This window comes from Ascaphus truei, chromosome 22 (assembly GCF_040206685.1).
Source record: "Ascaphus truei isolate aAscTru1 chromosome 22, aAscTru1.hap1, whole genome shotgun sequence".
NCBI lineage: Eukaryota > Metazoa > Chordata > Amphibia > Anura > Ascaphidae > Ascaphus > Ascaphus truei.
Window position 1 is genome coordinate 5,726,431 of NC_134504.1, and position 17,583 is coordinate 5,744,013.

At 47.0% G+C, this 17,583-nt stretch overlaps 1 protein-coding gene across 1 annotated transcript in view; it reads left to right on the plus strand.

The window, feature by feature from the left end:
- The window catches only part of LOC142472657 (alpha-N-acetylgalactosaminide alpha-2,6-sialyltransferase 1-like), a 25,271-nt gene extending 18,631 nt beyond the window's left edge, over positions 1-6,640 (plus strand). The window contains exons 7-9 of the mRNA XM_075579749.1: positions 2,548-2,637; positions 2,930-3,029; positions 6,155-6,640. Coding sequence (XP_075435864.1) covers positions 2,548-2,637; positions 2,930-3,029; positions 6,155-6,325 — 361 coding nt within the window. The 3' untranslated portion in view covers positions 6,326-6,640. The remainder of the gene's footprint in view (positions 1-2,547; positions 2,638-2,929; positions 3,030-6,154) is intronic.
- Positions 6,641-17,583: the final 10,943 nt, after the last annotated feature.

Sequence of the window (17,583 nt, forward strand, 5' to 3'; positions counted from 1 at the left end):
ATTCCATAATTATACATTATGTCAAGCTATTAATGTACTAAAGGTTACTTTTCGTTTCCTATAGAATTGATCTTTTTGCTGGTGTCGCAGCAGAAATAAACACTAACTATTTAGGTGATTAATACTTACCATTTATACTGATACTCCTCAACTGGGATTTTAACCATTTTTAGTGTATTTAGATTTTTCACAGTGTCACATATATTTAATTTGGATGTAATAAAATTGTATTATTTTTGTTTTTTTATTAAGACCCTGTCTATTGGGAGGGAGCTATACATACTCTTAGGGGCCTATGCAGAGAGCAGCGCTTTTAAAAATTGGAGATTTTAACCACTTCTACATATAATGGCGTGAATTTATCTCCGTATGCAAAGAGGTACGATAAGTTACATTATTACCATGCACGAATATGGAGAGTTGAAAACGGAGAGATTCGCGCTGTAGAAACTTGTTTGAAAAAAAGCGCGTTTTTTTTTTCCTTGTCCCTCTCGCCGGTGAGCTCCAGCTTCCTGCCAACTTTTTTTGGCGGAGCTAATTGGAGAATATCTCTCCATTTCAATGGCGCGATCAGCCGCTAGATGGCGATCGTGCCTTTCTGCATACGGCGGTTTGAAATACTGCATAATTATAGGTTCGCGCCAACCGCGCGGCGCGTTTTTACAACAACAACAAAAAATGGCGCTTTTCTCTCTTTTCCCCTCTTTCGCGCCAGTTAATGCATTTTTCATTAAAAATTTCCCTGCAGCCTGGCGATATACCGCGCCTCGCTGCTCTCTGCATAGGCCCCATAGTATTTACCATTTAAACAATTTATAATCATAGAGTGCATGCGATTAGACGGTCGTTCTTTTGATCCCTTTGGGGATCAATAGGTTCATATTTTGTTTTGTTTTTTGTAGTGAGCTAGTTCTAATTACCAGACATGGAGCTTTATTAATAGTCACTAGAGTTGGTTGCAGAGTATTTATCAAGTATAGCAACTTATATGGTTATAAATTATATATCGACACCTTAATAAGTGGACTTAATGGGGAACTTAATTGATTTGCAGTTAGTATTTTGTTTTCACTCATTCTACATGTGGCACCCAGAGTGCATTTTACAGGGAATCTTTCCATAGCGTGTGCTCATACAGACATATACACCGTTAAAAACATACATTACAATCAGGGCAATTTCATAAAAGTCACCCCCCAAGTTCAGAAGAGTCGAGAAAAGTTGTGTTTTTATGTTTAAAAAAAACGCGCGTTTCCGACTGCAACAAAGGGCCGTCTTGCAAAATAACCTGGGTACCGTCCCACGTCTGCGGGGGTTAATCCTGGCCACATATCGTCCTAGTGAGTCCCACTGACTACCACTAGGTGGAGTGCCAACGCCAGTCCTCAAGGGCTTTCAACAGGTCAGGTTTTCAGGATATCCCAGCTTCAGCACAGGTGGCTCAATCAATCGACTGAGCCTCTGATTGAGCCACCTGCGCTGAAGATGGGACTGATTGAGCCACCTGCGCTGAAGCAGGGACATCCTGAAAACCTGACCTGTTGGTGGCCCTTGAGGACTGGAGTTGGCCGCCCCCTTCGCTAGAGGTTGTGCAGATAAATTTTATACCCTACCCGTGCTATATCATTACAACGTACACGAGTAACGAGTATAACGCTTGCGTTAATTAACACGACTTAACGTGTGGCCAATGCGCACGGGCAGTGTATGGGTTAACGCATCTCTGCGCCCCGAAAATCCCCGTGACTAGCGCTGCGGCTTTTATTAACGGGCGCCGTTTTTTTTGCATCGCATTAGCTTCGAGGCTACCCGTCAGAGCGACGAAAAATCGCAGCCGTTCCCCGATTTCAGGGAAACCATCACTATTAACCCAAAAGTGACGGCATTCTGGGGTTCTGTCCCGGAAACGCGCTGCGTGGGGGGTACTGGGCCGTTTGAACTGGTTAGAAATGCCGCACTAAGCGGAAAAACATGTTTTGGACAAAAAATTGAACTAAAATATATTGAAACAAACTAAATAATTTGTCATATTGGATGTACTTTGGGGCTTCCTGTACAGTATAATGATGTATGTTTGAGTCCCATTCCCATAAGTGCTTATATATACAGTATGACCATGCAGCAAGCTTAAGCCTATAGGGAACCATGTTAAAAATGGTTTTTGAAGCAAAAAGTGGCACTGTGTGCTCATTTGCATGTCATTTCCCAGAATCCCTTGCTGCAGTGGAAGTGCTGTGTGCTGGGTGATAATGGTGAAAGGCAGAGTTGCAGACCTGCCTAAGACATGCAGATGAGCATACAGTTGTATTTAAATTTGCATATTTGCTTTGCTGTGGAGGGTTTTTGTCACTTTTTTTACTCACCATAACTTAACTTAACTTATATATATATATACTAAATTAGTAAATATATTAATAAATATACATATATATTATATATTTACCAACTTATTGTGTGTGTATATGTATATGTACCGGTATACACTGATTAAGTTAGTCAATATATGAGTTTATATCTATATATACTTGTTGTCTCCTCCTCCCCTAGTATTCGCCCACGGGAAGTTTTCGGGAATTCTTTTGACCTAAAGAAACTGTTAGTGACGCACCCGGATTTCATGAGGTATCTAAAGAACAGGTGAGGAGAAAAGGAACGAGTAATCAGGCTATCAAACATTACAATTATTATCAGAAGGGAGATTAAAAAAAAAATTGGCCAAGGTCACACCGTGTGTAAGTGTCCCAGGTGGGAATTGAACCTATAACCTTAGGTATTCAAGGTTGTGAGTTCAATTCCCACCTCAGCCTCCAGACCTCAGTTTACGGTGTATAAATCGCTGCATCTCCCTGTAGCTCGGTTTTAATATCCTGGGAGCGAGTGCTCCTGGAATTGAACGCTGTTCCTGTTCTCAGATTTGATCTCTCCACAGGTTTTTAAGGTCAGACACGCTGGACGGACACTACTGGGACCTATACAGGCCGAGTACGGGCGCCCTGGTGCTGCTGACTGCGTTTCACCTTTGTGACAAGGTGAGTCCTTCCTCACACCTCCTCCCCACACATAAGTAACTGCGGACAGACCTCAGGGTCAGAGGGGACCTTTAACAGCTCTGTCCCGCCCACCACATGGTCACAGAATGACACAGACAGAAGGGACCGATTACCCATTAGGTCACCTATTGTTACATATAACCCATCCGTATAACCAGGGCTGTCTTAACAGCATTATAGGCCCCCGGGCAAAGCATTGCACGGGGCCCGGCCAACTCTCCGCTACAAGTCGTAATTTTTCTCCTTCTACCGAGTTAGCGGGAGGTTTGAATGTTGAGGCGGGAGATCGGAAAATTAGTGTTAAATTCTGGTCTGTGCATAGATTAGCGTGGGGCCCCTATGCTCATGGGGCCCCCGGGCAACTGCCCAGTGTGCCCATGCGTTAAGACGGCACTGCCTATAACTCCTCCTATTACCCCATATAACCGCTCCCTATAACTCCTCCTATTACCCCATATAACCGCTCCCTATAACTCCTCCTATTGCCCCATATAACCGCTCCCTATAACTCCTCCTATTGCCCTATATACCCACTCCCTATAACTCCTCCTATTACCCCATATAGCCACTCCCTATATCTCCTCCTATTGCCCTATATAGCCCAGGTATGGCACACCTGTAAGCATGTGACCTATATATGGGAGAACTTGAAGGGTTAACACACAGCTATCTCGCTGATTCAATCTTTACCTCCAAGATCCCTCAAATCAGACCCTATCTCTCAAACCCACCTTAGCAAACTTGACACCCTCTACAATTCAATTTGTCGTTTTGTTCTCCAATGCAACTACAACACACATCACTGCGAAATGCTCAAAGAACTAGATTGGTCATCACTAGAGTCTAGGCGCAAAGTTCACCTTTCCTGTCTCACCCTCAAATACTTTCTGGGCAAGCTACCCAGCTACCTGAACAAGCTCCTCACCCCTACCACATGCAGTACCTATCACCTGAGATCAGACTCCAAAAGACTATTCATGGTCCCAAGACTCAACAAAGTATCCGGACGTTCCTCCTTCTCCTTCCGTGCACCCCAAAACTGGAACAACCTACCAGAGACTCTCATATCCACCACCAGCTTAAGTTCTTTCAAATCTAAGGCTGTCTCACACTTTAATCTGGTCTGTAACTGTTTCATACGCTCATAATATATATTTTCTTTAACTGTGCAAGCAATGTCTTGTATATAAATGTATACCTTGTTCATTTATGTAACTGTATTTGTAACCATGTATTATTTGTTTTACTCTGTGCCCAGGACATACTTGAAAACGAGAGGTAACTCTCAATGTATTACTTCCTGGTAAAATATTTTATAAATAAATAAATAAATAAATCTCTGACAAAACAGATGTCCTTATCGCTAGATAATCAGTCCTACAAACCATAAAACTAGGCCAGGTGTGGGCTGACAGGGGCCAGGTGTGGGCTGACAGGGGCCAGGTGTGGGCTGACAGGGGCCAGGTGTGGGCTGACAGGGGCCAGGTGTGGGCTCACAGGGGCCAGGTGTGGGCTCACAGGGGCCAGGTGTGGGCTGACAGGGGCCAGGTGTGGGCTGACAGGGGCCAGGTGTGGGCTCACAGGGGCCAGGTGTGGGCTCACAGGGGCCAGGTGTGGGCTGACCGGGGCCAGGTGTGGGCTGACCGGGGCCAGGTGTGGGCTGACCAGGGCCAGGTGTGGGCTGACAGGACGTAAACACAATGCTTGTATTTTTAAGACAATTTGTAGACAACATTGACCCCTTGTGTGCTAGATTGATTTAAATACTTAATATCTCATTATATTATCATGACAAACATAGCATTGCTCCATATAACCGCTCCCTATAACTCCTCCTATTATCCCATATAACCGCTCCCTATAACTCCTCCTCTTACCCCATATAACCGCTCCCTATAACTCCTCCTCTTACCCATATAACCGTTCACTATAACTCCTCTTACCCCATATAACCGCTCCCTTTAACTCCTCCTATTACCCCATATAACCGCTCCCAATAACTCCTCCTATTACCCCATATAACCGCTCCCTATAACTCCTCCTATTACCACATATAACCACTCCCAATAACTCCTCCTATTACCCCATATAAACGCTCCCTATAACTCCTCCTCTTACCCCATATAAACGCTACCTATAACTCCTCTTATTGCTCATAAAACTGTTCCCTATATGTCCTCTTATTATTCCATATAACCCCTACCTATAACCCTCCTATTAACCCATACAACCGCTCCCTATAACTTCTCCAATTGCACCATATAACTTCTCACTATAACTCCTCAAATTACTCCCTATAAGCCCTCCTATTAACCCATATAACCGCTTCCTATAGCTCCTCCATTTGCCCCATATATAAATATAATATACCTCCTCTTATTGCCCCATATAACCTCTTCCTATAACTCCTCCTATTGCCCCATATAACCCCTCCTTATAACGCCTCCTATTGCCCCATATAACCTCTCCCTATAACTCCTCCTATTGCCCCATAAAACCGCTTCCTACAACTCCTCCTATTACCCCATATAACCCCTCCCTACAACTCCTCCTATTACGCCATATAACCGCTCCCTATAACTCCTCCTATTGCCCCATAAAACCGCTTCCTATAACTCCTCCTATTGCCCCATATAACCGCTCCCTATAACTCCTCCTATTACCCCATATAACCGCTCCCTATAACTCCTCCTATTGCCCCATATAACCCCTCCTTATAACGCCTCCTATTACCCCATATAATTGCTCCCTATAACTCCTCCTATTGCCCCATATAACTCCTCCTATTGCCCCATATAACCGCTCCCTATAACTCCTCCTATTGCCCCATATAACCTCTCCCTAAAACTCCTCCTATTACCCCATATAACCGCTCCCTATAACTCCTCCTATTGCCCCATATAACCGCCCCCTGTAACTCCTCCTATTGCCCCATATAATTGCTCCCTATAACGCCTCCTATTGCCCCATATAATTGCTCCCTATAACGCCTCCTATTACCCCATATAATTGCTCCCTATAACTCCTCCTATTGCCTCGTATATAAATATAATATACCTCCTCCTATTGCCCCATATAACCGCTCCCTTTACCCTCTCCTGTAGGTCAGCGCTTACGGGTTCATGACAGGCGATTACGAGAACTATTCCAACCACTATTACGACAAGACGAACATTCCCATCGTGTTCCACGTTAACCACGACTTCCTGCTGGAAAGAGACTTGTGGGCCCGTCTGCACAAGGCCAACATCATCAACCTCTACCAGCGGACATAGGGAGGGCGCTGTGTCGCTCCTCGGGGGCGGGACTTTACAGTGTGGGGGCGTGGCACAGGTGGAAAGTGGGCGGGGATCAGTTAAGCAGGGGAGGAGTCTGGAAAATAGGTGCTCCAGAACAACGGCAGGGAATGCTCTGATCTGTTTTCCCCTGGCGCAGAGACATTTCCGCCATCTTTAAAGAGCCCTGAAAAAGACAGTGCCTTCGAGGGAGGAAAAACAAAGGGTTTCTTAAACGATCGGGAATTCAGATGTTCTTTTTTTTTTTAAATATTTGGCCTTTTCAGGCTTTCAATAAATAAGTGTAAGATTTTTTTTTTGGTTTTCAAGGACTCCAGCTTTGTATCTCCTTTGCCCTGGCAGTGAAGGGGTTAGTGTGGCCTCCGCACTCGGCAGGGGACATCCCCTCTGCCCCCTCAGCACCCCCGTCCCAAACAGAGCGATGAAAGGCAGAGCGATGTGGCTGGGAGTTGCTAGGGGACGTTTTGAAAACCGGTATTCTCTGTGGCCTGAAAGGAATCTCTTTCTGCCGAGGCAGCGGATTAACTGAGCCCTCTCTCCCACTCTCTCTCTTTCTCTCTCTCTCTCCCTCCCTCTCTCTCTCTTCCTCATTCTCTCCCCCTCTCTCCCACTCTCTCTCTTCCTCATTCTCAGTCTCTCTCTTCCTCATTCTCCCTCCCTCTCTCCCACACTCTCTCTTCCTCATGCTCTCTCTCTCTCTACTGTATCTCTCTCTCTCCCTCTCTCCCTCTCTCCCTCTCTCCCTCTCTCCCTCTCTCTCTCTTCCTCATTATCTCTCCCTCTCTCTCACTCTCTCTCTTCCTCATTCTCTCCCCCTCTCTCCCACTCTCACTCTTCCTCATTCTCTCTCCCTCTCTCCCACTCTCTCTCTTCCTCATTCTCTCTCTCTACTGTATCTCTCTCTCTCTTCCATTCTCTCCCAATCTTTCTCTCCCACTCCCACTCTTTCTCTCCCACTCTCACCCACTCTTTCTCTCCCACTTTTTCTCTTCCACTCTTTCTCTCCCACTCTCTCTCTCTCTCTACTGTATCTATCTCTCCTGCTCTCTCTCTCTCCCTCTCTCTCTCTACTGTATCTATCTCTCCTGCTCTCTCTCTCCCTCTCCCCCTCTTTCACTTTCTCTCCCCACTTTCTCTCTCTCCCTCTCTCTCACCAGCTATATCCCTCTCTCACACTGATACCCGCAGTCTAACTGCTAGAATCACCGCGCTACTAAGCTACCACACACTCCGGTCGTCTCATGGGACCTCATTTCTACCGACAGACAAGATGCGCCGCGATTCCATGGCCGGGGCACTGTGACAATGAGGGGCTTGTGCCTTAAACCCTGGAGCCTCTGTTGTATGGCAAGCCCCCTGGCAGTGAAAGAGTTAACACCTTTTGCTGAACCCCCCCCTCCTTTGTTCTGCTTGTTTGGTTAACACAAAAAGAGTGTAACCCCTTCACACCTGCGACTCCGCCCTGCAACATCCCCCTGGCATCAGTGAGGCTGATTTGTTCTCAGTGTTGACAGACCCACAATTTAAATGCAACTACCATGCCCCCCCTATACAAGAAATGGTGTGTCCCCATAGACACTCATGGGACCCCCTATACAAGAAATGGTGTGTCCCCATAGACATTCATGGGACCCCCTTCTACAAGAAATGGTGTGTCCCCATTGACATTCATGGGACCCCCTCTACACGAAATGGTGTGTCCCCATAGACATTCATGGGACCCCCTCTACAAGAAATGGTGTGTCCCCATAGACATTCATGGGACCCCCTTCTACAAGAAATGGTGTGTCCCCATAGACATTCATGGGACCCCCTTCTACAAGAAATGGTGTGTCCCCATAGACATTCATGGGACCCCCTCTACAAGAAATGGTGTGTCCCCATAGACATTCATGGGACCCCCTCTACAAGAAATGGTGTGTCCCCATAGACATTCATGGGACCCCCTCTACAAGAAATGGTGTGTCCCCATAGACATTCATGGGACCCCCTTCTACAAGAAATGGTGTGTCCCCATAGACATTCATGGGACCCCCTTCTACAAGAAATGGTGTGTCCCCATAGACTTTCATGGGACCCCCTCTACAAGAAATGGTGTGTCCCCATAGACTTTCATGGGACCCCTTCTACAAGAAATGGTGTGTCCCCATAGACTTTCATGGGACCCCTTCTACAAGAAATGGTGTGTCCCCATAGACATTCATGGGACCCCCTCTACAAGAAATGGTGTGTCCCCATAGACTTTCATGGGACCCCCTCTACAAGAAATGGTGTGTCCCCATAGACTTTCATGGGACCCCCTCTACAAGAAATGGTGTGTCCCCATAGACATTCATGGGACCCCCTCTACACGAAATGGTGTGTCCCCATAGACATTCATGGGACCCCCTCTACACGAAATGGTGTGTCCCCATAGACATTCATGGGACCCCCTCTACACGAAATGGTGTGTCCCCATAGACATTCATGGGACCCCCTTCTACAAGAAATGGTGTGTCCCCATAGACATTCATGGGACCCCCTTCTACAAGAAATGGTGTGTCCCCATAGACATTCATGGGACCCCCTCTACAAGAAATGGTGTGTCCCCATAGACATTCATGGGACCCCCTTCTACAAGAAATGGTGTGTCCCCATAGACATTCATGGGACCCCCTTCTACAAGAAATGGTGTGTCCCCATAGACATTCATGGGACCCCCTCTACAAGAAATGGTGTGTCCCCATAGACATTCATGGGACCCCCTCTACAAGAAATGGTGTGTCCCCATAGACATTCATGGGACCCCCTCTACAAGAAATGGTGTGTCCCCATAGACATTCATGGGACCCCCTTCTACAAGAAATGGTGTGTCCCCATAGACATTCATGGGACCCCCTTCTACAAGAAATGGTGTGTCCCCATAGACTTTCATGGGACCCCCTCTACAAGAAATGGTGTGTCCCCATAGACTTTCATGGGACCCCTTCTACAAGAAATGGTGTGTCCCCATAGACTTTCATGGGACCCCTTCTACAAGAAATGGTGTGTCCCCATAGACATTCATGGGACCCCCTCTACAAGAAATGGTGTGTCCCCATAGACTTTCATGGGACCCCCTCTACAAGAAATGGTGTGTCCCCATAGACTTTCATGGGACCCCCTCTACAAGAAATGGTGTGTCCCCATAGACATTCATGGGACCCCCTCTACACGAAATGGTGTGTCCCCATAGACATTCATGGGACCCCCTCTACACGAAATGGTGTGTCCCCATAGACATTCATGGGACCCCCTCTACACGAAATGGTGTGTCCCCATAGACATTCATGGGACCCCCTTCTACAAGAAATGGTGTGTCCCCATAGACATTCATGGGACCCCCTTCTACAAGAAATGGTGTGTCCCCATAGACATTCATGGGACCCCCTCTACAAGAAATGGTGTGTCCCCATAGACATTCATGGGACCCCCTTCTACAAGAAATGGTGTGTCCCCATAGACATTCATGGGACCCCCTTCTACAAGAAATGGTGTGTCCCCATAGACATTCATGGGACCCCCTCTACAAGAAATGGTGTGTCCCCATAGACATTCATGGGACCCCCTCTACAAGAAATGGTGTGTCCCCATAGACATTCATGGGACCCCCTCTACAAGAAATGGTGTGTCCCCATAGACATTCATGGGACCCCCTTCTACAAGAAATGGTGTGTCCCCATAGACATTCATGGGACCCCCTTCTACAAGAAATGGTGTGTCCCCATAGACTTTCATGGGACCCCCTCTACAAGAAATGGTGTGTCCCCATAGACTTTCATGGGACCCCCTCTACAAGAAATGGTGTGTCCCCATAGACTTTCATGGGACCCCTTCTACAAGAAATGGTGTGTCCCCATAGACTTTCATGGGACCCCTTCTACAAGAAATGGTGTGTCCCCATAGACATTCATGGGACCCCCTCTACAAGAAATGGTGTGTCCCCATAGACTTTCATGGGACCCCCTCTACAAGAAATGGTGTGTCCCCATAGACTTTCATGGGACCCCCTCTACAAGAAATGGTGTGTCCCCATAGACATTCATGGGACCCCCTCTACACGAAATGGTGTGTCCCCATAGACATTCATGGGACCCCCTCTACACGAAATGGTGTGTCCCCATAGACATTCATGGGACCCCCTCTACACGAAATGGTGTGTCCCCATAGACATTCATGGGACCCCCTTCTACAAGAAATGGTGTGTCCCCATAGACATTCATGGTACCCCCTTCTACAAGAAATGGTGTGTCCCCATAGACATTCATGGGACCCCCTCTACAAGAAATGGTGTGTCCCCATAGACTCTGCTGCATGTTGGGGTATCAGACCAGAGAGGGGCCAGGTCATGGTGTCACAAGGTCATTACCTCTGGGTCCCCTCTCTTTACACCTGGCACCAATTTGCGGTGACCTTTCGGAGGACGCCTTGTTGTTAAGAGGACGTGTGTCGGACAATGGGATATAAAAAGACACCGAGACTGTTTATGTACGGCCGGTTCTGCAGGTTCAAATGTACACGTAGCAACCGCAGCAACAAAATACTCCGGGGTTACCACATAACTGCCCCGTAATACCGCTTACTGTTCCCTATTGCCCCATATAACCGTGCCCTATAATTCCTCCTATTACCCCATATAACCTCTCCCTATAACTCCCCCTATTGCCCCATATAACTCCTCCCTATAACTCCTCCTATTACCCCATATAACCTCTCCCTATAACTCCTCCTATTGCCCCATATAACCGCTCCCAATAACTCCTCCTATTACCCCATATAACCCCTCCCTATTACTCCTCCTATTACCCCATATAACCGCTCCCTATAACTCCTATTACCCCATATAACAGCTCCCTATAACTCCTCCTATTACCCCATATAACCTCTCCCTATAACTCCTCCTATTGCCCCATATAACCGCTCCCAATAACTCCTCCTATTACCCCATATAACCCCTCCCTATTACTCCTCCTATTACCCCATATAACCGCTCCCTATAACTCCTATTACCCCATATAACAGCTCCCTATAACTCCTCCTATTGCCCCATATAACCCTTCACTATAACTCCTCCCATTACACCATATAACCGCTCGCTATAACTCCTCCTATTACCCCATATAACCGCTCCCTATAACTCCTCCCAATATCCCATACAAATACCTTTCTTACTATCATCTGCACACCCCGATATCTACTCACCCTTTGCCCCCCTCCGCCTCATTAAATAGAGTTGCCATTGTAGCGTGAGTAAACTACAGATAAAACCTGGTACCCCATTATAAGTTTGGGGGAATTTCTAAAAGGATTATTAGCTACGTCTAGGGAATAAACCCCTTTGAGCCCCAATTAACCCCATTTGCCGTGCTGGCAGTGAGCAGGGTTAATACTGCAGTGATGTTGCTGATCCTTTATGCATGTAAGGGGTTACCCAACAACACCTGTATCAGCCGTGGGACAGAGAATAGGAGAGTTATCACAAGACCCAACAGGTCCAGTTTGAGCAGGTGACATCCCCACCCCTTGTGTGCCTCAGGAGCAGGTGACATCCCCACCCCTTGTGTGCCTAAGGAGCAGGTGACATCCCCACCCATTGTGTGCCCAAGGAGCAGCTCTTCCAGTCCTCAAGGGCCACCAACAGCTCAGGTACTGCTTCAGCACAGGTGGCTCAGTCATCATGACTGAGCCACTGATTGAGACACCTGTGCTGAAGCAGGGATATCCTTAGACCGTGATCTGTTGGAGACCCTTGAGGACTCTCTCTCTCTCTCTCCCTTTCTTCTTCCTCTGTCTTCTCTCTCTCTCTCCCTCTCTTCTTCCTCTGTCTTCTCTCTCTCTCTTCCTCTCTCTCTCTCTCTCTCTCTCTCCCTATCTCTCTCTCTCTCCCTCTCTTCTTCCTGTCTTCTCTCTCCCTATCTCTCTCTCTCTTCTTCCTCTGTTTTCTCTCTCCCTCTCTCTCTCCCTCTCCCTATCTCTCCCTCTCTTCTTCCTGTCTTTTCTCTCTCTCCCTCTCCCCCTCTCTTCTTCCTCTGTCTTATCTCTCTCTCTCCCTCTCTCTCCCTCTCTCTCTCCCTCTCTCTCTCCCTCTCTTTCTCTCTCTCTCTCTCTCTCTCTCTCTCTCTCTCACCCCATCTCCCTCTCTTTTCTCCCTCTCTCTCTCCCTCTTCACCCTCTATCGTCTCTCTCTCCCCATCTCCCTCTCTCTCCCTCCCCCCTCTCCTCTCCCTCCCTGCCCCCTCCTCTCCCCCCCTCACATCTCCCTAACGTAAGAATGCGCCTGCGTTTCCCACGTTGCAGGGACCCGAAGCCCTCGCGAAAATGGCGTCGGTCTGCTGCTTTTAAACGCTTCGCCCGCCGTCACGCCGCAAGCCCCTGGGAGTGAAGGGGTTAACGCCAGCCTTATAAAACCCACCAACGGCAAATTCATGGCGGAAATCTGCCGCGTTTGGGACATTTACGCCCTTCGGGGGGGGGCGGCGGGGGGGGGGCAGCGAAAACTAGAATGAATGTCAACAATGTAGCGAGCGCATTCCGGATCACGTGACGCACACCTGAATCCCGGCTCCGAGAGGGCTCCGGAAAACAGCACCAGATTTGAATCGGGAGACGCGCTATCCATAGGAAACGGGGCACAAACCATTAACTCCCTATTCAGTTCTGATGGGTGTATGTCTTACCTTAGCCTTGTTAAGGCTAATTAGCTAATTGCAGCTTCTGGCAGGAAAAGACACCACTTAAAGTTGAAACGCTCCACAAACTGGCCCCGCGGGTTATGATTAACTGCCCCAACCTGCTCCTTGTTCTGCCCCAGGCGCCCCGCACGCAGGCGGACTCACCGGCTTATCAACGCTTCGCTGTTAAAAGAGCAACTTATTTCCATATTTAGTTGTTTTGTTCTTTAACTTTATTGGTGAAGTCTGGTATCTTTAACTATGGCTGCCAGTTGCGAGTTCCTATGTATGTATGTATGTCTTTAATTATATAGCGCCATTAGTGTACATAGCGCGTCACAGCATTAATACACGGGACAATCATATAAATAACAAATAATATAAATAACAGAGCATGGGAATAAGTGCTTCAGACATAAAAGTAACATTTAGGAAGAGGAGTCCCTGCCCCGAGGAGCTTACAGTCTAATTGATAGGTAGGGAGAACGTACAGAGACAGTAGGAGGGAATACTGGTAAGTGCGTCTGCAGGGGGCCAAGCTTTATGTATCAGGTGTCTCGTATTATCCACAGAGCTATTCATATGCTTCGTTAAGCAGATGTGTTTTAAGGTGGTTCTTAAAGATGCTAGTCGGGTACTGAGGGGAAGGGCATTCCAGAGGTGCGGGGCAGTCAGTGAGAAAGGTTTAAGGCGGGAGAGGGCTTTAGATACAAAGGGGGTAGAGAGAAGACATCCTTGAGCAGAACGCAAGAGTCGGGATGGTGCATAGCGAGAAACTAGGGTGAGATGTAAGGAGGAGCAAAGGGGTGTATAGTGAGATATTAGTGTGAGATGTAAGGAGGGGCAGAAGAGTGTAAAGCTTTTAAAGTGAGGAGGAGAATTGAGTGTGAGATGCGGGATTTGATAGGAAGCCAGGAGAGGGATTTCAGGAGGGGAGGCGCTGAGACAGATCTAGGAAAGAGTAGAGTGATTCTGGCAGCAGCGTTTAGGATAGATTGTAGGGGAGACAGGCGAGAGGCAGGAAGGCCGGACAGCAGGAGGTTACAGTATATATATATATATATATATATATATATATATATATATATATATATATATTCAAGCGCAAAAAACACTTATGTGTATGTAAATGGCGCATCACTCTTGTAGTGAGTAGTGAAAATTGATACCAGTTCCTGGCAATAGAGCCGTTCTTCGAATGGACTCAAACCAAGTTCAAAAGCGAAATGTGAACCAGGATCCAGAGCGCAAATAGGTCCAGGATTATGTGAAAATAAACAGCACGCAATATAGTGTAATACAGTGTAAACAGATGGTGAGGTTTATATGTCGTTGACGTGGCCCCACTCACATTTGCCGCGGGTAAATCAGGCGGGGTGGTTATTAGGAGCGACCAACTCATAAGATCCTCTAGGCACCCTCGTCAGGCATCCAACAGACCCAAATGGAGGGCGGGGGATTCCCACATGGGGCAAAGAACGGCAATAATTGGGGCAGATTGCTTTTATTAATAAAAAAAAATTAAATATAAGTGTCGCACTCACAAACATAAGCCGTATCCGGCATTTAGACCACCCAGGGTCGGGGGCAGAGAATGGCAGCGGTCCTTCTGTCCGCGGTGTTCCCGCCGACGCGAGCGTACTCCGCAGGTGATATCGCCCCCGAGGAATATGAGGCTTCCAGCTGGAGACTTCCCACCGGCTGTTCCTGGGTGATTCAACGATACTGGCCAGGCCCTACGTATTTGGGGAGGGGGGTTATTGAGTGGGGGGGAGAAATACATGGCGGGGGGGGAAGAGTGATGGGGAATGTAAGGAGGGAGGTTGAGAGTGAGGGGGTGTGTTAGAAGGGTGGGAGTAGCTGGTTCTCGCAAGGCCGTTGACACGTGGGTGGGGGGGCCTCAGTGGAAAGTTTAGCCCTGCGGTCCTGTACATAAGAGTCTTGCCAATCCACCGGCTAGACCCATTGTCTCCGGGGTGGATTCGATGACGTCTAGCGTGTCACAATATGTAGATCGTTATCTACAACTGTTTGTCACCAAACTCAGATCCTATCTGAGAGACACGCTGCACGCACGTCATCGACTCCACTTCGAGGACTACATGGAAAGACTCCTGTAGGCGGGCACCCCGTGATGTCCCGTCCCTCGACACCGGTATCGAGCATTCCAAAAGAGTGGAGGCAGTTCTATATTTTTGGGGCGTCTGCTGCTTCATTTCATCCTTCGCAACGAGCATTTCTCTTGCCTAGCATGGATTTGATTTTGAAACACAGTCATTTTCTTTTTTTGGAAATACATTTTATTTGCGGACGTGTGGAACAGCCATGGACACCCCAGTTGTGAGAGGACCTCGATGTTTCAATTAACACCCAGCTTGGGGGGGGGGGGGGGGGCGGGCCTGGAGTTATATGGCCGTTTCATAGACGATATAATTTTAGTATGGGATGAAGAGGAGGAAGCCCTTGGAGATATTTTGATATCTTTTAACAACAATGATTTGGGCCTCAAATTTACATTTGTGATCAATTCTGATCAAATAGTTTTGGGGGATGTGGTTCCCTCAGTGGACATGGATTATAATATCAGAACAAAAACTCATTTTAAGGCAGAAGTAGTTAATAGCTACCTCCATGCTTCCAGCAACCACCTCAACAAGTGGTGAGATAATATACCTAAGAGCCAGTTCTGTAGATTAAAAAGGATTCTGAGTTAGTCTAACAAGCTGAAACCTTGACTTAGGCTGCGCTTATAGTGCTGGCGACAGCGACGTCACGCTACGATCGCTGGAAAAATCAAATTGAAGTGACTTCTAGCGATTGAGCCCAACCCTGTCGCTCTGCCACGTCGCTCCCACTATAAGCGCACGCGACGGCTTCAGTACATTTGTTTTGAAGCGACGTCGCGTCGCTGCCACTGGCACTATAAGCGCAGCCTTACAAATGTATTCCCGTATTTCCTCCATTCTCAGATGCACTTTTTTTCCCCACATTTTAATGTTTCAGAAATCGGGATGTTACATAGTTACATAGTTACATAGTTACATAGTAGATGAGGTTGAAAAAAGACGTACGTCCATCAAGTTCAACCTATGCTAAATTTAGACAACAGATACTTTATTCTATATCTATACTTACTTATTGATCCAGAGGAAGGAAAACAAAAAAAACCCATTAAGGGGAAAAATTAATTCCTTCCTGACTCCAAGAATTGGCAATCGGATTAATCCCTGGATCAACATCCTTCCCATGTTTACTTATTTGGTATATCCCTGTATACCTTTCCCATCTAAAAAGATGTCCAACCTTTTTTTGAACAAATCTATTGTATCTGCCATCACAGTCTCCATGGGTAATGAATTCCACATTTTAACTGCCCTTACTGTAAATTTAACTGGCCTTACTGTATATATATATATACACACCATACACATTTTAAGTGTGTAAAATGTTAAGTGTATGTAGCAATGGTTGGGTATGGCTAATATTCTGCCCTAGGGCTGGCAGTAAACCCTGGTATTATCAGGTTTGCCAGTAGACACCGTGGGGTTTCCCTTGGCCTGTAGTGGCTGTCCAGGGACCATCATCCAGTGAATCCTGAGAGACTGTATTGAGCAGATCCTGCCTTGTTCCTGTTACTGCAGAGGGTAGTAATAAACCCGCTCCTGTTTGCAATATACCTCCTGCCTGGCGCCTGACCTTACTGAGGGGAGACGTAATAAGTTATACCGTGGGAGATCACCTTCAGCTCCTGTATCCTACGGCAGATGGAGGCGTTGCACTGCTAAAGAGATATGTGGGGTGTGAACCCCAAAAGCCTGATCCTGTGTCTCCACTTCCACCGGCGGACGACTCAGCCCTCCTGTTGCCAGCAGGTATCATGCCCCATACACCCTGTAATGACTCCTATCTGCGATCGGGTGGGGGGAACACTGTTACATGTACATTTTAAATAAATGTGTATGGTAAATCCTACTGCCTTGAAAATTGCAGAGCCAGTACAACCAACCCCACACTGACACCCATTATGTCTGCGAGTGGTTTCCCTGGCTTTGCATCTGATTCCCAGGCTGTGCTCAAAAGCTGTGTTAACAGCGAGCATTAGCTTATAAGCGTTCCATGTAAAAATGGATTTCAGGCAAAAGGTGCACTGTGTGCTCATTTGCCTGTCATTTCCCAGAATCCCTTGCTGCAGTGCGAGCACTGTATGCTAGGTGATAATGGTGAAAGGCAGGGGTGCAGACCTGTCTATGTAAATGTGCTCCCAAGTGATCTTTTTATTTGAGATAGAGATATATACAGTATGTGTATATATATATATATATATATATATATATATATATATATATATATATATGTATATATATATATATATATATATATACACATACACCCACATACTGCTCAGAGGCCTCTGGCTGTGAAAGGGTTATTCCTGCAGGGAACGTGCTCTCCTTTGGGTCCTCTCCTGTCTCCTGCGTGGAAACCCATCGCCCAGTTACTCTGCACCACTCAACGCGACATCAGCCCCGTCCCTGCTGGGGGAACCTG